General features: G+C 38.7%; 1 protein-coding gene across 1 annotated transcript; it reads right to left on the minus strand.

Annotated features, from left to right (window-relative positions):
* Positions 1-3,219: 3,219 nt before the first annotated feature.
* Positions 3,220-18,432, minus strand: LOC125229196 (synaptic vesicle 2-related protein). Its single transcript, XM_048133991.1, has 14 exons — positions 18,085-18,432; positions 17,495-17,654; positions 16,925-17,021; positions 15,647-15,771; positions 14,644-14,707; positions 12,992-13,117; positions 11,537-11,608; positions 9,150-9,289; positions 8,562-8,722; positions 7,646-7,754; positions 5,796-5,880; positions 5,032-5,121; positions 3,939-4,077; positions 3,220-3,255 (listed from the first exon to the last, which is right to left on the minus strand). The coding sequence occupies exons 1-13, from the start codon at positions 18,203-18,205 to the stop codon at positions 3,940-3,942; spliced, it is 1,488 nt and encodes a 495-aa protein (XP_047989948.1). The 5' UTR covers positions 18,206-18,432; the 3' UTR covers positions 3,220-3,255; position 3,939.
* Positions 18,433-24,693: the final 6,261 nt, after the last annotated feature.

The raw sequence follows: 24,693 nt of genomic DNA on the forward strand, positions 1-24,693 counted from the left end.
TTTTTTGATTGATTGAAAAGAATAGACTGAACAGTCTATTTCTGAATAATTCAAATTATTCCAGTTGTGTGATTTGTACTGTGATTGAAGATTTTTGTTTATTTTATGAATGAGACAGATAAAAGTTTCTAGCCTTATATAAGGCTAGTCGACTTTAAAAATTAAGTTTATTGAGTGAGTATTAGAGATAATAAATATGTTAAATGAGTAATTAAAATCTTATAAGTCTATATACAGTTGTTTCATTTTTTCCTATGTACCCATATATTGTTAGCATTCCATCAAGCTTTCTTTTAATCTTCGGTTGCCATTAGTTACTTAAATAATAAGATGTTGAAAACCGTTTGCATGCACAGCTATGTTTTTAAAATTCGGGCACGTTTGTCCATACGCAGTTGGTGTGTTCTGGCCTTTATTGCAATGCATAGGTATCAAAGGGCCTATCGCGAACACGGAAGCTCGCAAAACGAGGACATCTTTCTTACACTGTGACTACGTCTTAATGGGAGTAAAAGAGATGCATAAGTAAAAAGTGGGTAACTTTTTAGCAGTCGACATCTGTAGGTGATCTGCAGTCTGGACAGGCCTGGGCAGGCAAGGATGGTCGCGCGATAAATGATAAAACATCTGGCCGTCCCTATATTATTTGAATAAGTTATTTACCTACTTAGCACAAATAAAAATAAAGAATAGTCTTGGTGCATTTAATTTAACAAAAATGAATTGAGGCATAAAATATAATCAAGATACAATAAATAAACATGATTCGCTTTCAGTGATAGAAATAAGTACATGAAAATTATTGTACAATCCTGTATATAATAATTAATATTAAATATATTTAAGTTATTATATCAACAGAATTCTAACTTACCTACTTGTTTTAATATTTATACAATACAGTCATATGAATAAGGGAATAGCACCTTTTAAGTACTTATTTCACAAATATCACAACCAGGCTTAAGATAAATATATAATACTGAGAGTTTAGTCTGTGTAGTCTGCAGTTACGAGTATTCATCACTATTCAAGGTGTGCAATTGTTTTAAAATGTCTGATTTAGAGCCAGTTGCATTAAACACAGTTAACAGACACAGCATCAACGTTACGCAGCAAAAATCTGATGCTAAATTCGGTGAGAGAAGGTATGGTGCAACCCACCCTATTGTTAATTGATTATTATTACAACTTCTGGCGTTATCTCATAGCACGTAAAGTCCATTCAAGGCAGGGTAATGGACCATTTAACTTTTTTGACCCTAAACGCCATGTTGCATTTTAAATAAATTATTTTCAAAGAAGAAATATAGACCCCTGACTTAGGGTTTCGGCTCTAGCCGACCAAAAATCGCTCGTTAGTATGGAGACGCCTACGCGTTCATTCACCTTTGATAGTCGAGACAGTACAGATATTTATCCAATCTTGACACTAAAATACAAGAAACAGCTCGTAAATAGGTACTTATTGTCTCCTTAATATTTACACAAAGACAGTATTTGTGATAACAATAGCAATTTATTTATATCCGACGTTAAAACGTTTCGTTAATACTTAAAACTAGATATACAAGTGTAAAACGTCAATAGCAAAAGCTAACAAGTATAAACATTAAAAAGCGGTTACAAAAACAGTCTTTAGATATTTCAGTGCTTATTATAGACTAGCTAGTGTGCTATAAAAAAGTGGTCCCTTTGCATAGTCATAGCTAAAAATAATATATAAGTGCTGAGTTTTTAAATTTGCTCGATGGAAAAGCAGAAGTAGTAGTCAAAAAGAGGCAACATCGTAGTGCCGTCCCATTTTCAGATATATATATTGATTTAAAAGTGACCAAAATTTCTAACAAATAACAGACCCTTTAGCACAACTTGCCTTGTCGCGCGCGAGTCCATATACATCAAGCGCGACTTCACGTATGGTCTCGCGCGCGACAAGGCAAGTTGTGCTAGAGGGACAGAACAGCTATGATGGCGTCATCTTTCCAATATTTTGACCATCGAACTCCATTGTTACAGAGTTTAGCATTTCTTTTTTAGTGTTCTTTTTTACTTATTTAACTATTGCTTATTAATTTGAGTACTTACTATTTTTTTAAACTATGACCCCACAAATTGCATGTCTTAGAATTAGAATCAATAAGTTAAAAAATGCACAGTATTCACAACTATTATTAAAATACTTGTGTAAATAAAATTATTATTTGAGTCAATGCTTAACATTAACAACTAATTACATATTGCTTTTCTTATTTTAATTCACTTATTTAAGTGTAAAAAAACGAATTATTATTTCTAATTACCTATTAGAAATGCAAAAATTAGAGTCAATAAATATTACTAAGCTGTGCAAAAATTATCGCCTTAACAATCTAATAATACCTATATTATATTGTGTGAGATTCATTATATAAAATGCGTAAAATAACACAGCAAAAAGTCAACTGAGATACATTCGCCGTCTAGAAAGAGACGCCATAGGATTTCCCCAAAACCTATCGAAGCGGAATCCGCTGTAGCCGAAACATCGCTTGTTAGTTCTAAACTAAAAACGCTTAGCCCCACTTTTGCACCAACCACTTCACTCGGGGTTAGTGGGCTGTCAACTGTCAAAATCCATATAAAATGGTGGGTTAACCCACCATTTCATATCAGGGTGACCCTTAGGGCCACTTGCACCCACGAAAATGGAGGGTTAACCCACCATTTTATATGGATTTTGACAGTTGATAGCTCACTAACCCTGAGTTAAGTGGTTGGTGCAAGTGGGCTTTAGTGCGTTTTCACATTATCGGACCGATATCCCATACATTACAGGCGCCATCTTAGATTTTTCTATTGAAATCCTTCCGATATCGGATCGGATAATGTGAAAACGGACTTACGCGTCGGCGTCGCTGAACGCATGCGTACGCATTGTCATACTAACGAGCGATTTTTGGTCGGTGAAAGCCGATTCAGATATGTTTGGGGAGACCCTTAGCCACGAGGACTATTAACAGATAAACGACACTAAAGGTTATGTGTCTATAGTTCGAAATGTCCGAATATGCAAGAGTAAAACAATTGTCATGTTGGCTAGGCTAGAAATCTCAATCCCGGCATTTATATGACTGTAGTTACCAAGTATTATTGTCTATAGGAATATTATAATACAGGTACAATTTTGCTCGTGCATCTTAAAACTAACTTACGATTGGTAATAAATAGTAATTTTTCCTCCAGTTGATTGATAAGTCTAGTAGCCGTAAGTACCTGAGGAAAACAAGAAAAACATGAGACATCAGTTGTTTCACAAGGACCAAGTTGCCGTTTAGTGTAACTTGCATTTTTGATACTCCGTAGAATCCTAAATTAAAGGGTGAGACAGTTTTAACATTATCTTATTATAAATTATACGTATATACCTAAAAGTAAATTATTTCGAAGAATATTTCGGTTCTTATTCGCTAACGAGTTCTTTTGTAATGCCAGACTTGTATGTAGTGTGACGTTAATCGGCGGCGGTGACAAACTAGAGCGTCTCGGCTAGTGGCATCGGCCGTGAATATCGCGAGTTCTTTTTCTTTATTGATACCAGGGGCCCATTTCTCGAAGCTAGTTACAATTTACAAGTGGTTGTCAATGTCAAATATGACAAGTTGGAAAGAGACTTCCGCTTGTAACTTTCAGTTTTGAGAAATGGGCCCAAGGGGTGGGTCACTCCGCGTTTCTTTCATACATTCCGGCGGCCCATAAAGTTTGACAACCTTCTCGCTGCGTAATAAGACTCAATATCGCAAGTAGTCCGTTGACATAGCCTTCTGTACTTTTATATATTTTGTGCTGATACCTGGACTGTTGCATCAAGGCAACTGTTATGTAAACTAAGCAATCAAAGCTTCTTCTCATGAAGTGAGCTAGTTGTTTAGAGTGAGAATATAAAATTGTAAACTTACCTTAAGTAGTAGCGGTGACGGATTCACGCATTTCCCGGCCTTTGGTCTCGATGGGTAGAAGTAGGCAGGCTGCTGCGGCCAGTATGGCAGCCGCTGCGTATACACCTGTCGCTATAGCTATAGAGTTCTTTAAGAGCACCTGAAAAAGCGTTAAATTATTTATGATTAGTCTCTAAAATAGTCTTAGCTTATGTAGGCGTTCGGACGATGTAGGTATCAAGAGAAAGCGGTAATAGTCAAATATCACATTACTTTCCCGGAGTCTACACTACGAACCACTAAGAAAAAAAATAAGGGTTCAAAAATCAAGTGAAAATTTTGTCGTGGCCTAATTTGTACGACAGTTTAGTTATTCCATTACCTGCACGGGAAGCATGGTCGCGCGATAGACGATAAAATAGCAGGCCGTCCCTATCGCACTATTTGTAAGTGCGATAGGGACGGCCTGATATCTTATCGTCTATCGCGCGACCATGCTTCCCGTGCTGTACAACGTAGGGAGTGATTCACCCACGCCTAGGGCATGCAGAACTGGAGGCGGTTCCAAAAATTTCATTTCCCGGTTCTAAGTGAGACTGGAACCGGGAGTCCCGGTTCTTATTATTTTTAGGGTTCCATACCAAAAAGTGAAAAAAGGGTTATGGCGCGACTCTATCCGTCTGTCTGTGTGTTTTGAGAGAATCAGCACATTGGGATTGGAAATAATTAACAAATTCTTGCCCTAACCTTACAGTGGTTTTCACGTTATATAAGGCATTACAATAATACCATGGTTTGCAAGCAATGTTGCAAATTGCACTACTTGCAATAAATATCATGTTTATCTTGTCAGATTCAACTTTACCAATTATTTACAAATACTAAAAATGCCATGGCACAAATACAAAAGCAGATGCAATAAAAAAAAATCGGATATTTTGAAAAGAACCGGGAGCACCGGTTCCTAATTTTTAATCCGGGTTCTTTCGCCACCATGAAATTACCGGGATTTCCCAAGAAATACCGGGAGCATGCCCAACAGTCGTACGGCGTGACTGTAGGGCATGCTGCCGCTATTTCCCGGGGATTATGGTGGTGGAGCTTATTAGCTTACCTGTGCCACGTAGGGCGTGATCATAGCGCCAAGTCGTGCCACGCCGCTGCAAGCGCCCACGGCCGTCGAACGCAGCGCCGTGGGGTACACCTGCAAAATATTACGCACTGAAACTTTGTTTCGTGTGGATTTTAAGCTTTCGCAGAACATCAAGTTAACAACTTATTCCTTTTTCTTGTCTCGAACAAAAAATATTGAATTAGCAATAAGTACACCTAGATTGAAACTTTGTCACGGACATACCTATTATGTAGGTAGCATCTAAGATTTACTTTTTACATATTACTGAAACTTTAAATAGAGAGAGAAAAGAGGTAATCCCCCTGTACTTAACCCTTAGGGCTCGTGCACATAGTGTAAATTTGGCGCCCGTGATAAATAAATAATAAATTGTTTATTTCGGATAACATGATCCATACATTACAATTACAATATTTACATTAAAAAACTAAAAACAAATTTTTCAAAAATTCCTAACATACTTAAATAACACACATCATCAAATCATAACATAAATTAAAACATCACTTACTACATATAAATTAAAAAGAAATAAAATCAAATTAAATAAAAATGAATACTATGATGTCCCAATTTAAAATGTCACCAATAATATCAACTCGCTTTCCGCAAGGATATGATATCTTTGTTGGCGCACCCATGTGGCGGATGTCCAAGTCACTGTGCGAGCGAGGTAGCAATATATAAGTTAACATCCTCTTACGAACAGCTAGAGATAGTTTTTCTTTTAAATTATAGCTTACCTCTGGGGTGTAAACGTACGCGGCCTGAAACAGCCCAGCGATGATGCCACGCGCCAAAAACAGAATACAAGTCAGGAATACGCGGCTGGAATAGAAAAAAAAAAACATTTATTTAAAACAAACACATTAGGATATTTAGGATTTAAACAAAAGTTAACATTTGAGGCAAGAAAGCTCTCAAAGTATTTATTCACAAACAGAGGAAACCTTAGATGAATACGCATCTACTTCTCATTTTATTAAGTAGCGCGAACATCTTAAAAATGCATAAACTGGATCCACAAATAAATAAATATTTTATCATTATCTCTGGTCACATGTTTAAAGACAATCGGCTGAGAATTGCGACCTACAAATCTAGTTCAACCGTAGACCTACGCTAACGCTTCGATCAATTAGTTACCTTTTAACGAACTACCCGCCGCGAGCGCTCATGCCCGATGACGGATAGGCTTGTGTAGTACATGTACTAATAGTACAAAAGACACGATTCCCTGCACTGTACGAGTACTAGACCGAACTTGCACTATACATTTAGTACACTACACTCACACACGCGCAACAGAATAGGAGCGAAATGAGCGAAGAGCCGAGAAGTGACAATGATAGCAAAGCGATCCGTGTGGTCCGGCCGCAATCGAACTAGAACCGACTGACTCGCGAGACCGTGAGCGCGCGAACACGGCCGATCAGCTCTCGGCTAGTACAAGCGTGTTCTACTGTACTAAATGTCCTAAAAGAACGAACTAGTACACTCCGGAGATCGTACTAGTTGGGAGCGATCTTTTCAGTGAACGAGCAGGAACAACTCTAATGACGGGTCTCCAAATGACTCGAAATATGTCGCCGAACGCGATGTATTAACGTGAGTAATATTTTATTTATTTATTTTATTTTTTTATTTATTTTATTTATTTATTTATTTTATTTATTTATTTATTTTATTTATTTATTTATTTATTTTATTTATTTATTTTATTTATTTATTTATTTTATTTATTTATTTTATTTATTTATTTTATTTATTTATTTTATTTATTTATTTTATTTTTTTATTTATTTTATTTATTTTATTTATTTATTTTATTTATTTAATGTGAGTATGTGCTCAACTCAGATACCTACTGACTGAAATACACGGTGAAATAAAAAGGACCGTTCAAACTTTGAATAGTGACTTTTGAGGTCATAATGAACAACTTTTATTATGGGACCAATACTGAAATCGCAAAAAAATTTTTGGCTGTTTCATACATTTCGACTGTTATGGTGCCGCTCATTTCTATGGAATTTCCAATTTTTTTTTTTCCGCGATTTCAGCATTGGTCCCATAATAAAAGTTGTTCATTATGATCTCAATATATTTCCGTATATTTAAATACTAGCGTTTGCCCGCGGCTTCGCTCGCGTTAAATTCGAAAATTGCGGAATGCTCCATACAAACTTCCACCCCCCCCCCCGTTTTAGGGAAGTGGGAGTTAGAAAGAGACAAATAATAGCCTATGTCACTCTTCGTCCCTTCAACTATCTCCACTTAAAAAATCACGTCAATTCGCCGCTCCGTTTTGCCGTGAAAGACGGAAAAACAAACAGACACACACACTTTCCCTTTTATAATATTACTAGCGACCCGCCCCGGCTTCGCACGGGTACTATACCTACATGTAAACCTTCCTCTAGAATCACTCTATCTATTAAAAACCGCATCAAAATCCGTTGCGTAGTTTTAAAGATTTAAGCATACATAGGGACATAGGGACAGAGAAAGCGACTTTGTTTTATACTATGTAGTGATGTAGTGATAGTGTTATCACTATACTTATGTATGGATGTCTAGTCAACTAACTTACTTCTCATTATACATCAGCATGCAGACGCAGACGGAGAATATGATGAATTGGGAGGCCATGGTCTTCTTCCGGCCAAACTTCTCGATTATGAATATGGTGGCGAAGATACCTGTAAACATTTAGTAAGAAAAAAATTATAACTTTGCGCTTCATAGTTGCAAAACCCCGTTCCCCGTAGTACGGGATTATTACCTGAACAATCAGGTCAGGGTAAAGCTAGAGCGAGATATGATTTTGGCACCATTGTTTAAAATATTTTCATCCAAAAATTGTTTTATTACATTTTGCGTTTTGGCGCCCCCTTCCATTTGGCGCCTTGAGCGGTCGCTCCTCCAATTCGGCCCTGGTGCCTTAGCCGAATATAATTTCTACGACGCGAAACGAAAACGAAAAGGTAGTCTGGCTATGTCGCGCCAATAAGCAAGAGAGATAGATATCTGCGAGCGTTTCGTTTCGTGAGCGTTTGCGCCATTCGGCTATGCACGCTGGTGACTACTAGTAAAAGTGTGGCTTGTAGTATACCTATCAAGTTAGGGATATATCCAGTGGCTAAGTTTTGCGAGAATTTGATGATAATACTTGGAAAGTGTAAACTTAGAAACAACTGTCTCTAAAGAACTGCCAGGGATCTGTTTCAAAGAGCTAAGTCGTCACTAACACCACTAAGTACCTGGGAACTCAGCAAGTGTAGTCCACAGCAGATCCACGTCCTCTAAAGAACCGCCTGGTTCCATTTCAAAGAGCTAAGTCGTCACATGCATTAGCGTACCTGGGAACTCGGCAAGTCCACAGCAGATCCATGTAGTCATTGGTCTGTAGAGGCTTGCAGTCGACAGCGCAGGTCTCTAAAGAGTTTCCGGGCTCCGTTGCAAAGAGCTGAGTCGTCACTAACATCACTCTAAAGTGGAATGAGTACCTGGGAACTCAGCAAGTGTGGTCCACAGCAGATCCATGTAGTCAGTGGTCTGTAGAGGCTTGCAGTCGGCAGCGCAGGGTTCTAAAGAGCCGCCAGGTTCCGTTTCGAAGAGCTCCGTCGTCATTAGAACGAGGCCGTAGTAACAGAAAGCGCATGACATCCTGAAAATGAAAACAAATTTTATGATTACGATTAGTATGTTTTATTTTATTGAATGAGGGTTAAGTTACGGGTTGAGGTTGAGTTTAAGACAGAGCCGACAGAGGGAATGTATTTCTAAGAATAACATTGAAGTTAATTTCAAAGTGTTTAAAGAGTTCGTACAGGTCAGGTTGCAGTAACGTTCAATATAACAATACACCGTTTGACGCGTTCATAGGCTACGATTGTTTGTGTTTCCCATTAGGTGGGCTGTATGCTTGTTTGCTATCGATGTGGTGCGTGAGTGAGACAAACTCAGGGGATCTAGATCGATACTCCAGTACTCTGCCAACTGAGCTTGCTCACCTTAAGCCCAAGTTCAGTGGCATCGATTGCAGACGTTTCTCTACGTCAACAAAAGTGAAATCAAACAATAGTTACTCGTACCAAATGAACCAGAGAAGTAAGCTAGTTGTCCTTAAATGCGGTATGAGCAGATGTTTGAGCCGCCCACGTTGTCCGATGCCCACGGAATCGTCGCACACCAGGCGCCCCAACAACATCGGTCGTCCGTTGTCTGCCGCTATCTAGAATAATAAATAAAAATCAAGTAGTAGTAGTAGTAAACACTTTTTAAACAACAAATTACAAGTACAGTGAATAATTATAATGGTTATGTACAAAGGCGAGCTTATCCCTTTAAGGGATCTCTTCCAGCTAACCCTCAAGTCAGATACCTAAACGCACAGTTTCAATCTTGTGCACATAGACAGCTGGTGCAACACTCGAATCATCTCATCTTTGTGGGCTTTTATAAGTTAAATCTTATGCAAGTCAAATTAGTTCCAATGACTGCCACTAGCAGTAATGTTTGATATTCGATAAGATTAAAGCCTCCGCCACACATAAAGCGTTTTGATAGCGTAGCGTTAGCGGAGCGCAATGATAGCGGTGCGCCGGCGGAACGCTGGCGTTCCGCTCGCAATCCGCGCCCGTTAGTTCCCGCCGGCGTCCGCTGGGCGCAACGCCAGCGTTCGTCCGGCGCACCGCTATCGTTACGCTCCGCTGACGCTCTGCTACCGCTCCGCCTACGCTATCAAAACGCGCATGTGTGGCCGAGCTTTAAGTGTATTTACCACAATCAGCGCCACTTTCTGACGCATCTTGCCAATCGTTTTCTCCAAAACTGACTCATTTTGTAATCATAGAAAAAAACATACTATTTTTGTCTTACGCTAGTACCCATAACATAGTAGAATAAGGGCCAGTTGCATCAACGACATTTAACAGACACATCATCGTCACGCAGCAAATGTCTATGGAACTTCCCATACAATAAAATTTAACGAACGCTTTAACGGTGACAGACGGTTTGATGCAACCGGCCCTAAGTAAATATTTTTTCTTGATTCCTGAAATAGGGGTCTCCTCCAAACCTATCGACGCGGAATCGTTCTAGTCGACCAAAAATCGCTAGTTAGTATAAAGACGCTGACGCGTCGGAAAGCCGAATGCGCATGTTTATTTATTTATTTATTTAATCTTTATTGTACACAAAGAAAGACAAACTTATAGTACAAACGGCGGACTTAATGCCAGACAGCATTCTCTACCAGTCAACCTTTAGGCAAAGCAGAGATATTGTGGGCGGTGAAATTACTAAAACTTTACATAGTTACCTACATAAGAAGTTACAGAATAAATATACATAAACCTAAATATATATTTCCAAATCGCTGTTCCAAATCCATGTTCATACTAAGGAGCGATTTTTGTGATCGGCGAAAGCCGATTCCGCGCCAATAGGTTTGGGGGGTCTATGGAATCGGGTTATATTGCGTAAAATGAACATTCATACATATACATATACACCGTGTTTCACTTAACACTAAAAACCTGAAAACCGTTTGTTCAGAATCGAGAGTAGAATCGATTGAGGTATATCTTGATGAGGGTAATATTTTTATTTAAATTAGTATTATTAGTTATTTTTTATGTGCCTATTCTATTGTATTCGTAATACAACATTGTGTATATCGCATTGCTAGAGGTTGTTTACCTTTTTCAGTATTTAGGGGTATTAATACTGGCTGGTTACTTGGACGATTATTTTTTCCGCTACGAGTTTGACGTTGTTTGTCAGTTTAATCTTAATGTTTATCATAAGTCATAACAAATTGAACTCGTACCTAATTACAACCTTGTAATTTTGAATATTGGGTTTAAATTTGCTTACTGCGATTACCTGTCCAATTTGAAGTTTACAGTGACATCTTAGCTGTCTATTGGTAAACCTTATGTCGTTGCAGTAACGTACACAAATAAATAGTTTAATGGTTTATGATGGTAGCTAGCAATTATTTTATTGAGTGTAGAGCTAAAAGTCAAGTAGAGCTGTACAGAAAATTCAAAATTCAATTTAAAAAAAAAGTAACCATCAGATTAAAAGATGAATGAATACTCTAGATGAGTTTAAAAAAATAAAAATCAGTTGGGGTGTCTGAAGTTTTGAGTGATACCGGAAACACGTTGTATAACATCATCATGTGTTATATATTGAAATAGATATCATACACGAAAGAAAAAACGGCAAGGCCCACTGGTGGCGGGCGTGTGGTCTAGTGGTAAAGACGTTAGCCGCGTAAGCTGAAGACCCGATTCCCGGCTCGGCCACCAGTGGGCCTTGCCGTTTTTTCTTTCGTGTAAGATATCTATTTCAATATCTAATTGAGACTACTTGAAAAAAGAACAAATCAAAAAATATTCAATAAAATAATTTGATTTGTTCCCTAGTTGTATCATCATGTGTGTTGGCCACTACGCATTCTTCTTACCTGCTCCAGAGTGGAGAGTGCTCTATCAGGTTGACCGCTGGCGACATGAAACCTCGCAGATTCTGGCAGCCACTAAAACCAAACAAATATCTACATTAACCTTTTGACCGCCATAGACGACTGATCGTCATCGTAAGCTAAGTCTTGTCAAGGACACCAACGACGACCACAAGTTTAAAAATTCAATAGACACTACGTAGCTCTATAAAGTCCAGTTGAGTCGCTGAAATCATCATCATATCAGCTTATAATTTGCCCGTGTGGTGACGGGTTAAGAATTTCACCACCCCCTTTCTTCCTGTGGGTGTCGTAGAAGGCGACTGTGGGATATGGGTTAAATTGTGGCATAGGCGAGAGGCTGGCAACCTGTCACTGCAATGTCACAGTTTCGTTTTCTTTCAACCCCTTATTTGCCAAGAGTGGCACTGAAACCTGAGTAGTTTCATGTGCTCTGCCTACCTCTTCATGGGACACAGGCGTGATTGTATGTATGTATGTAGTATAATTAGAAATATTCGTTTTTTTTTTCTTCATGTATAATTTTTTTAGATGTACTTTGACACTTAGAGACTCTATACATCTCTAACATCTCTTATTAATAATCATAATAGCTTTGTTCTTTGTATAATTTCTTGTGTTAATATTTTTTTTTATGAATACTTTTGCTTATTAAATTGTATCTTGTTTTTTTAATGCAATGCATGTTAATTATAAGATGTAATGTTTTGAAAAGAAGTGGCCCGCCGAGTTTCTTGCCGGTCCCATAGTGGATACCCTCCTCCAACTGAGGGGGGACTGAAATCTTCTCGAGGCTGAGGCGTAGGGTTAGAGCCGGCGTAGTTTTATTTGACGTTCATAAGCGCATTGTAATATGCCTACTTGGAAAATAAATATTTCATTTCATTTCATTTCAAAAGAATTGTTAAACTTTTTCTTGAACTCGTGTGGAATCTGTTAAGAGGGCTTTCGTGTTAAAAATAGTGAAATCGCAACCGAGCGCTCGATCATACCGTGTGTGGTATCAAATTAAAGGGCTTTGCGAGTAGTTTATAAATATATATCACATTATAGGAATTTTTCTACTTGGTCTAACAAAATATGAGAAAATATCCAAAACTAGTAATAATTGTACCGGTGAAGGCTCGTTTTCAAAAAATTGGCAAAAATCAATAATAGCAATTTATAATCACTAAGGCATAACAGCAATTTAAGTAAACGTTGCAGATTCATTTAGTACAAAACTTACTTCGATGTGATGTAGATTTTCAAAGAAATTGTCACTTAATTTTAGGTCATTTCTGAAAAAAATTAAATTCGCCTTAGGCTAGTTTACTCTTTTCAAAAACTTAAAATAAAAATCTAGTCTGAAATGATTGTGGTACAGGATATACGAATTATAAATTTACCCGTTTTAATATTCATTAAATCTTCTCAAAACATGGTACATCGACTTACCGGGCATATGAGGGCGAATATCAGTAGTGGGATAGTAGAGAGGGCCAGTAACCAATGAAAGCCCAGCGTCGGCATCACAACCAGTGCTAGGGCCACCTCCAAGCACGCTCCCAGCGCCCAGAAACACTACAAAATAAAGTAAATAAGTTAATGAGAAAAATTTACAATAATTATTTTTTCTCAAACATGCAATGAAATATTGTCTTTACGTTCCTTAAAATGGGCTGGGAAGTATCGCTTTTTGGGCGCAACAACTCGAGAGGACTGTAAAGGGATTTCATATTATTTTTTAGGCCTAGGCCTGCAAAGTAACTTTTTTTTTTAATTTCGACAACATATTTTATTTCATTGTATGTTTGAGAAAAGCACTATACATGCCTCGGCGTGAAAACGGATTCCCGGCCTCGTATCCCTATCCGGCCTCGCTCGCACGCTCGCTCGGCCGTATATAACTTGGCCGGAAATCCTCATTTTCCCGGCCTCTGATGTAATGTACTATTCCAAGAGAATTATAGATTCTCCACAGGCAGGTGTTCGTAACACGTAAGCCTGATGGTAAAGGGGACTCGAAAATAGAAAAGATTCGGAAACAAAAATTTGTTTTAGAGCATTTGGAGCAACTGACATTTCAGGATTATATAATAGTGCTCCAACACTGGAAATGTTATATTCCCGGGGTTAAATTTGTTTTTATTCATTCCTATTTTGTTACCAAGATTTTGTTGATGATTTTCAGTAATTGGGACTATATTTTCTTAAAATTAGTGACAGTTGTTAACAAAAATTAACTCGATATCAGTTTGTGACGACAATTAAGAACAACATTTGTCAAAAAACCATATCATGTTCTAAATGTAGATTATTGCTTATAGTTTATGTAATAATTTAACACAAAAGCAATATTTTTATTGAAATCTCATGCTTAATTTGTCGTCACAAAACTGACATCGACTTAATTTTTATTAACAAGTGTCACTAATTTTGAGTTCCATATTTTGAAAATGCCCATAAGATTTATAACAGCCTGTGTGGGAGCACTATAAGCGCGATGTAGGATATGTACTTATACAGCGCATCTAAGTGCACTCTTAGATTTTGTGGCACGATGTTTCCGATAAGGTTTCCGATTATTATTTATGATGAAAAGAGACAATTTTGATCTCTTAATTGCTCAGAGTGGTATTGGATAAGGTGTGAGTTTATAGTTTTATACATACATATATGTATAAAAAAACCGGCCAAAAGCGTTTCGGGCCACGCTCAGTGTAGCTGTAGGGTTCCGTAGTTTACCGTATTTTTCTCAAAACACACACACATTTTTTTTTAACTTGAGGAGAGATTATTTCCGAGAATATGAACATTTTCAAAAAAAATATTTTAGAAAACCCCCATTTATTTTTAAATACTTATCTAACTATATATTACACGTTAGGGTTGAAATGAAAAAGAAAAGCACTATCACCCTAAAAAAAAAAACAGTTTTTTCCATCTTTTATTTTAACATGTCGGTGTGATTGATATACATATTAGTACCGAATTTCAGCTTTCTAGTGCTAACGGTTACTGGCATTATCCGCGGACAGACGGACAGACACGGCGAAACTATAAGGTTCCTAATTGACTACGGAACCCTAAAAAGGGTAGAAACTTACATCAAGTAGGACGACGCATTTAGCCCTCTGTTTCGTAGGCAGAAACTCTGCATACAATGTTACACTGAAAGACAAAAAACAATTGTTAAGCAATCAAATTTTCAAAATTTTAATGGTATCAAATCATACCGGATGCATTATGTTATACAACATGGTTAGGGATCATCCATAAATTACGCCACACGTTTTGAAATGCAAACGTCACGAAATTTGGGATCCCTCCCACACCCTTGTCTCACAATGTCACACTTTGTCGACCCCCTCCCACCCCCTTAACGTGTGACGTAATTTATGGATGATCTCTTACAAACTTTTAAGGGATACGTGCCAGGTCTTGATAGATACTTGTATAATCTTCGTAATATTTAGAGGGAATAAGTAATAAGTATCGTCAGAGTACATTTTCTGTATGTGTCCGGAAAGTAAGTGTTTTCTAAACTTGTAGATGGCGCTGTTTCGCAGCCTAAAGTGACAAAAATCATATTTTCCCCAAATATTTTTGAGTGTTTTTAATTTATTATAAGATCGAATAACATATTTCTTTATTTTAATATCACGATATCACGTCATACACATTAAAAAAAAAAAAAATTGTAGGCCTCATCAGTGTAGTTATAATAGTATTTAATAGATGGCGCCAAAGACATATAACTACGTATAGACAGATAAAGTCCAAGAAAAAAACGTACCTCAGTACCATACAGAAAAAGGTATGGTGGCCTAGATGGCATTACACCTTTGGGGTACGCTCAGCTTGATGGCGCTAATATTTGACATTTTAACACATATCAAGCTAAGAATATGGGCCAAATTGTCAAAACTGAAGTTCAAAAGTTTTAAGCCTGTGTCAAGAGATGGCAGTCTATGCACTGTGATTACACATTTTACTTCGACAGTAATTCTCTATAATACTCTATTCTCTTTGATGGCGCTAACAAATGGAGGTACAATAGATAGTATGAACATTTTCAATGCTTTATAAATCATCCTTGATAATACTTACGATTGTGGGACACAGCCAATGGCGAAGCCAACAAGACCTCTAAGGAAAAGTAGCCAGAGGAAGTTTGGGGCTATAGAACTCAACAGTCCGTAGTAGAACAGCAGAACCCCGCACATACTGAGAGCCTGTTGACAAAAAAGTCTTCTCAAACACATTGAATATGATTCAATTCTCACATGCAAAAATAGCACTCATATAGACTGACTAGGTTGACTTGATAAAGGATTTAACATTAGAGAGTGGACAGTTATTTATTTATTATTTGTTAATGCACAGGCAGCTTAAAGCTGATACGTGCATGTCAATGTCCTGATTAGGGTTGCAAATAGAAAAAAACAAATGTTTTTTTCTTCAGAATCATGAAAAAAAAAACATGAAAAAAACCAAGCACCATGTTTTTTTTTCAGATGAACAAATAATACAACGGTTTTTCGTGATTTGTAACGTTTCAATAACAATAAATTGGGGAATCCCCAATGCAACATGGATCGTCGAGAGGCGGTGGTGTTTCCAACAGTAAATAGCGATAACTACTAAGTGTTAGTTGTATAAGACCAGAAATTAAAGTTATTAAATTAAATTTGTTTAATAGTTAACTTAAAGTCTAAAAAAAACCGTATAAAAGTATTAACTGTTCTGTAAATTTTGAAATTTCGACCTTTAGAAAATAAACATACTCCAGAAAAAAAAACTGTTTTATTTTTTCATGTTTTTTTTCCAAGCCAGAAAATAACTTTTTTTGCAACCCTAGTCCTAATACTCCTGATGCACTTGTGTTTGGTCCATTCAATAAATATTTGTCGAGTCTGTTTTTAAAAGAGTTCACTGTAGGTCATACAACTGACCTACAGTGGGCAGTTGTTAGCTCATTAAGCATACAGTTGTCGCATGTACACAGATATGGAAACGATGTGTATTGCACAACAGCAAATGTATGTGGGCCACAGAGAACCTCCTATAGAGTAGCAATCTTGTATATTTTGTTCGCGATACGAGTCACCAGTGTTTGGGGTGCGAGGAGCGGGCGGGGAATGTGTTAAGCGCGCTGTGATTGGCCGTTTCAAGGACGGCGGGCAGTCGCGCCAGATGAAAAGGGACAGAAGTATGACTGTCCCTCTACTGACGCGTAAGTGGCCAACGTAAGTTGACCTATGCCGGCTCTGAATAAATTATAAATAATGTGGGCTCAAGAACTTGCGATTGGCGTCTTGATGACAAATCGCCCGACATGTCTGATACCCCTCCTTCCTATCACACATTTCAAGGAATAATGCTTACCGTCTTTCGTCCGTAGCGGTCGCTGATGTTTCCCCAGAATGTAGAACTCAGCATCATGCCTAGGAACACCACTGTGGTTGTCAAGGCTTGTTGGTATCTGATAAAACAAACAAATCATCATGAATGGGCTTTGATAATGTTTACTTAAAAACTATAAGCTACAGAGGAGCAACTGCGACTGATTGAATTTTTTCATGCTTTTCACTAGCAACTTGAGCTTCATATATATTTACTGAACATGCAAGGCAAATATGACCAGTCTATTTAAGAATGCAAAAATTGTAAAACATGAAAAAATTTTTTGTCGATACTTTCTTTATTTACGATGTAGACACATACATCCATTCACATAAATCCATGACAACACTTGGTTTAGGGCACTAGCAAGTAAGCATGCCAAGCATTATCAGCATGATACTTGTTCTCCACGGGCCAACTACACCTGCAAAAGTTATGGTCATGTTGGCCGCTCCCGTATTGGCTTACACAGTCACGAAAAACATAGTCGTCCCACCTGACACTGCTTGAATAGTCTGTTATAGGCTTGAAGGCCAATGATAAGACACATACTTGCTAATATTCCATTCGCAGTGCAGGGCGGGCGAGAGTATGCTCAGGATGGTCATCTCCATTGAGTCCGCCATCCAGCATAAACCAGTGCACAGAGACAGCTTGACTTGGAACCAGCCGAAGCCCAGAGCGTTCACAGCCTGTGTCACAGTAAATGTATCTGGAAATAAAGACATGCTTTTATTTCTAACTTTAAACTTTGTTTACATATTTTGTGATTTTTTTTTCAGAATAACTGCCTCTGACAACCCTGCATATGGCCAATGTGATGGAGGGAGTGATGAGTAAATATATTTTCAGAGAGAAAGCATGTTTTATTTACAGAAAAAACTAAACCCTAGTAGAATCGTCATTTCTTTCATTGCAAGCTGTGGCTAGCACAATTACATACATACTTATATGTCGTCCAATTAGCCGAAGCTAGTAAATTTACTTCATTATGTTGTTCATGAATTTTTATGGGTATATTACCTACTTTGTACAACACATTTTATGAATTTCATTTTCCTGTACAGCGGCACAATCGTTGCACACATTCCAGACAGCGTCTGACGTTGTAAAACAATAAATAATAACAAAATACCGCATACCGTCGGGGACAACCGTCACCGATGCCATTTCGATTTCCTGGGGCGCAGGCATTGGCAGCGGGCCGGGCCGCGGCCCCACCGCATTGTCATCCAAATCCTGATACCCTTTAGCACGACGCATCTTTCACATTCAATAAACACAAACAGTTAAAATCTACGTGGACACTTTGGAATAACGGGAGAAAGAGCGGTTGTTTTATTCTACAGCTACGCAGCTACAAATCGTACAGTATACGTAATATTATTACTCGAAATGTATCATTTTCGGAATTAACTCTCAATTTATTACATTTTGAAATATTACTGATAGTTAAAATTGAAATAAACTTTCGAGTTTATTCACCAACTTCGCTGGATGCGAAAGTTTGTGGCGATGACAGTTTGACGTCAACGTCAAAATGACAGTTCCTTGATGCCAAATGTGTTCCGAAATGGAATCAGGAAATCAGCTAAATAAAACTATATTATTTAATGATATAGTTTTATATTAATTTAACATTGCGAAATATAGTTACTTCACTTAATATGAATGAAATCATGTATATCGTTTATTTCTTAATTCTTACCCATTCAAATGACGCTGGCCGTTTTAGGTCAAAAACTGGAAAGATGCCATATACAAATATGGTTAAATAAAAAATAAAAAACACTTCTTTTTTAGCTTGCATTTTACTCCAGCCAGCTTCTAAGGACAGCAGTAAAAAGTTTGGAAATGTGTCGAAAGACAACCTTCACCCAGAAAATTCCTATGATTTACTGTGCCTGACGTTCATATTTGGCACTGCCTCCTAATTAAGAGTTTTGTTATAAGCCAGTACCTATTTGTTGCTTCATTTAATCTTCGTGTTCCTTGCATGTTTACCAGGGAAAGTTAATATTTACTGCAAAAAGCCTTGAAAACCTTTGCCCAACATTATCTTCATACAGGAGATGGATAAATATGACGATTCTTCGTTATCTGTTAAAATTACCCATAATCGTCATCTGAAATAAAGAGATTATCGATAAGTTGGTCACACTCTATTGGTACTCGTATTTTAGGTTATTTGTTTGTTTACGCAAAACTTATTTACAGAATGTTTTCGCTTAAATCATAGACTGTACATGATTAGTACTACTTTAAATTGATTAAATGAGTAATTGTTAGCAACTCGAAACGAAAATAGAATAAAATACCTACTAATAGTTACCGACCTGCATATATCCAGTGCAAAGCTAGGTAAAAACAAGCCACAAGTTGATATTTTCAAATATCTAACACCACTAATTTCACACTTTCTTATTGGTTTGCCCGAAATTTCAATAATTGTATTATTTACTTAACTTACAAAATTCAAAATTTTTCTCTTTTAGGGCAACTCCTTGATTTCGTCCCAGGTCGGCGCACAGCAGGGGGATCCTCTTGGTCCTCTGGTTTTTAGTCTCGGGATACATAAGGCGATTTCTGAAATTCAGTCCCCCTTGAATATCTGGTATCTCGATGATGGCACCATCGGAGGTAAACCAGAGGATGTGGAACGAGACCTGATCGCTCTTCTTCCTCGCCTTCGAGAATTGGGGCTTGAGGTTAACTCAAGTAAGTGCGAGTTCTACCCTTGTGGCGCCAGTGCCCGTACTTCCTTTCCGACCTTTTGTGAGGTACTTCCCGGTCTTAAGGAGTTGTCTGATCGAAATTTTAACCTTTTGGGCTCGCCTATTTTTGCAGCAGCTATCCCAGAGGCCTTCGAGGACAGAAGACAGCTTCTCTTAATGGCTAAGGAGAGACTCGGGAAATTGTCGGCGCATGTTGCCCTTGGGCTGTTGCGGGTCTGTTTTGCTTGTCCTAAGCTTATGTACTTTTTGCGGACGGTACCAACATGGCTTTGCCCTTTGCAAATGGATTCTTTCGACTGTGCTTTAAAAGAGTCTGTTGAGGCTTTGCTTAACGTTGCGCTCAATCCCGAACAGTGGGATCTGGCATCTTTGCCCATACGCAGTGGCGGGTTAGGGGTGCGGCGCGCGCGGGATGTGAGTCTTCCGGCATTCTTGGCGTCGGCGGATGGGGTCATGGATCTTGTTACTCGAATTTTACCTTCCTATGGTAACAGGATATCCATACCTTACGCCGCTGACGCTTTGGCGGCATGGTCGGCTCTCAATCCGGGCGCGCCTCAACCAGAGAAGCTGGACGTACAGCGGTTATGGGACGATGTCGGGGTAAAGAGGATTTCCGATGGTCTGGTTGAGAATGCAGTGGGGGCTAATAGAGCGCGGCTTCTGGCGGGGTCCAGAATCGGGGGCGTGGTTGCATGCACTTCCATCTCCGCATTTGGGCACCCTCCTCGATAACGACTCGATGCGGGTGGCGGTGGCTTTTCGCCTAGGCTGCGATGTGTGTATTCCTCACTTATGCATCTGCGGTTCAATGGTGGAGAGCGACGGCCTCCACGCTTTGAGTTGTGGTCGATGTGCAGGGAGATTTCCACGTCATCACGCTCTAAACGATCTGGTCCGGAGGGCGCTTGTCTCAGCAAATGTCCCATGCATGCTCGAGCCTCCGGGCCTTAGCCGGTCAGATGGTAAGAGGCCTGACGGTTTGACGCTCGTTCCGTGGCAGAAAGGAAAGTGCCTGCTGTGGGACGCTACGTGCGTAAGCACTTTTGCTGCGTCGCATATTGGCCGTACCGTAAGGACAGCTGGGGCTGATGCTGAGGTGGCGGCTCTGAGGAAGCGAGAGAAGTATGCGGGGTTGGAGGGTTACTTGTTTGTGCCTCTGGCGGTGGAAACGACAGGCTGTTGGTGTGCAGAGGCAATTGAGTTTTTTAAAGAGGTTGGGAACCGTTTGAGGGATAGGGGCCTAGATCCCCGCTCCGGGTCATTCCTGGTGCAGAGGTTGTCCATCGCGATTCAGCGTGGCAATGCTGCGAGCGTGTTGGGCACCTTTGCACCGGGGATGACGCGGGGGGGGGGGGGTTTTGACTGATAGTTAGTTAAGTAAGTTAAGAATAGATTAGTTAAGAATAGATTGGTGTTTTGCTTTGTGTACTTTATGTGTTACTTGATATCTAGGTTAAGTTAGGTTTAGTTTTTTTTTTTGACGTGTAATTTTTATTGTGTAATATGTTAATGTAAATTCAAACGAGTTACGACAGATTTGACGTTGACGACTTGACGTTTGACGTTTTGAAAAAAAAAACACGTAGGTCAGGCCATAGACTAAGGAAATATGAATATCTATGTATTTGTGCTACCAAAATATAATGGCCTTCACCCACAATCTGGCAAAAAACTTTGACAAAAAAAATAGAAAATAGAAAGCGGCTACATCGTAGTGCTGTCTCTTTCAAATTAATAAGTGTGAGCAAACGAGACGACACTACGATGTTGCCACTTTTAATACTCTCGTAATTAATACTCTTTTTAATTTACGTCATTATTTCAGTAAATCACTTAAGTACCTTGAACTTATTTTCTTATGTTTTAGTCGCCACTACCAATAATTAAAATCATTAGGTAAAGTCGACCGAATCCGTATTTCCGTAACACTTCGCTGCGCTTCAAAACTCGCATTGCTGATGTGCAAAAAAACCGCCAGGCTTAAATGGGACTGGGCCGTTCACGTCTATCGCATGCACCCGGATAGGTGGGCTAACATAGGCACCAAAAGGCCACCGAGTGGATACCAACAAAGAAGCGTGAGCCACCCAGGCAAAGATGGCGAAACGATCTTGACGCCTTCCTGACGAACAGGCCGGAGGAAACGGAGATCATGGAGAGCCAGGGCAGAGGCCTTATCCCAGCAGCGGGACACTGAAATGGGCTAAGAAAAAAAAAGGTAAAGTCTGTCAAATCATCTCAGTCACCAGAAATAAAAGCAGCAAATTTAAAAATTGCAGTCGCGAATGTGTATCGTTTGTGTCGTCCTATAGAACATTTTAATGTTACGTCTTTTTCTAGTGACATACTTTTTAACTGGCTATAATCGTTAGGTAGGTACTCTATGATTTGAATGTCAGTGTCACTTGAGGACATCGCGAATTTATATTTTACATTTTTACTTTGTTAGAACAAAATATTATGTGGAGTGTAAATGTGAATGGAAGTAAACTAACAGCTATCCCGGCTGCCTTGCCCATAGGTGATTGTTACCAGATTAGCAAAGTACCAAATTTTTTTTGATTTTGATTATTTTGCACGACCTTGATAATCGCTCATGACTCACTTTGATTGGAGCATATATCATGGCCAAAGTCCAAATGACTTATTTTGTTCCACTTTAAAATTAATATGTTCACAAGCTAAAACCAAGTACTTACTTATCTAGTTCGCGTTTCATCCCCAGTGCGGCACTTGCGGCGGCACTAAATGCCAAAGGTTACACGGGCTTGCGTAGGCCACGTAGCCGTTCCTGTATTCACATCCGTATTATTTGCCTCGTTTGTGAAAACAACGTGTTTTCTACTTGTTTGTGGATACAGGTTGAAAATACACTTGTTCAACGGGCGAGCAAATTTACATTTTAATTTATATGTAGATTATATAATTTATAGATACTTACAGTTCAGACAAAGATGGGCTAAGACGAAGACCAACACACATTTTGTGAGTGAGTAGAAAATGGCCTTAGGAAAATACTGAGTTTTCTTTAGTTAAGTACCTAACTGGTATTTTTTTATTACAATTGTAAGATAACACGTATAATTCTATCTTCACCGAAAAGCGACGAATTAAATTACCTATTATCAATTGACATTTCGCACACAAGTTTCGAAAAACCCAGTGGTGAGAGCCGGAGTTTCAATCCGTGACCTCCGGATTAAAAGTCGCACGATCTTATAGCCTAGACCTTAGACTTCAAAATACAATAAAAGTAGAACTGCCTTTCATTATTTAACAGGCTCTATCAAATTACTAATTCCACATAGATGATGATGTCCTCCCAGACGTATCCGTCGACGGCGACACCTGGACAATTCAGGCACCTATTTAATAGATTCTGCGCGGGCAAAAGGTAGTAATTTCTATGTATTATTTAACATTCAATACTGTACCATGCCCAAAGCCATTATGTTCAACATTTTCACACGTTTTTATGCATATCATATGTAATATTAGAGCCTTGTTCAGTGTTCAGATATTTGTTCGTGTAAGTGTACCTAACCAGGAAATGGAACAGAACGAGTACTATCGTACCGGTCTATACTTTTGTGAGTTGGGATAATTAAGGGGTTTACTAAGAACCACTATCAGAAAAATATTCAATGTCGAGAGGTTCGCCTACATATTTTTTTTTATGAAATAGGCAGCAAACGAGCAGACGAGCCGCCTGATGGTAAGCAGTCATCGCCGCCCATGGACATAAGCAACATCAGGGGAGTCACCTATGCGTTGCCGACCTTTAAGAACCCTAAATACCTGCTTCTTGAAGAACCCCATGTCATAGCGCAAGGGGAATGTGGAAATTGAGTAGGGGGTTGCTGGGCGGATCCTCTCCAGCAACACCAACTTCATTTGGCTTTTGCTCCTAAACTAAAGGGGTACAAATTATTTCAAGTAAGTACAAATTGTGTACTCAATCCTCGTATAATAAAAAAAAACCAAAACGCAAAGTGGGGTTGCTGGAGAGCATCACATTCGTAAAGATGTCGCCTGGCTGTTCATTTTTATATTTGATGATGATGATGATGACACTTTTAATTCTAGCGTTTTGACATTTCCACACGTACGGATCGAACGCGATATAATTGATACTGATAGGTATTGTATATGTGTAGGTATAACAGGGAGCGCTCAGAAGATTACTGAGATTAATCCACTAAGCCACTTCCGCCATCGCCCTACGCGACAAAATTTCCATCTTCACCTCTTAGTCCGTTTTCACATTATCCGTTCCGATATCGGATGTCGGAAGGATTTCAATGGAAAAAAATCCAATATAGCGCCTGTAATGGCTGTAATGTATGGGATATCGGTCCGACATCCGATATGGGATCGGATAATGTGAAAATGCACTTAAGACGGTTGATGGCGGTCCGAATATCTATTTAAGTGTTGTTATAAATAGTTACTGTTAGTTGTTGTTAAGCTGGGATTTTCAAACTTTCCACTTCAGACGTGCGAGGTTCCTTATAATCAGTGGTAGGTAGGTACTAATATTAGAGTGACTTTGTTATTGTTGTTTATTTTCATGGCTTCCTTGTAAAGTCAAATCAGAGTGACCTGTGTTACTGGGCAAGTGGGCAAATATTTAAGTCAAATTTTTAGATATACAGATGTATGAATGATCTGAATATAAACGACTGTTTTGTATGAGTGCTTGCGGTGCACAGTGGCTAGACTCCGTGCATTGCCTTGATGGATCTCCATATGACCCGAAATATGTCACCAATCGCGATATTAACGAGATACTGACACTTCGCAACCCTCGTTGAGCTTATTTAAAAGTTTATTTCTCAATTGAAATACGTAAAAATGGTGTAGCTTTAAAGCATCCTCTATTAGAAATTATCAAATGTGGGTGTTATGAAAAAATATATAAGCTCTGCTACTACAACCTTCGGTCTTCAATTTATTAGTGGAGGTGCAGGCAACAGAGCAACAGGTCAACATTTCCAATTTGTTTTGTGATAT

The sequence above is a fragment of the Leguminivora glycinivorella genome, chromosome 1 (genome assembly GCF_023078275.1).
Source record: "Leguminivora glycinivorella isolate SPB_JAAS2020 chromosome 1, LegGlyc_1.1, whole genome shotgun sequence".
NCBI classification, from domain to species: Eukaryota; Metazoa; Arthropoda; class Insecta; order Lepidoptera; family Tortricidae; genus Leguminivora; species Leguminivora glycinivorella.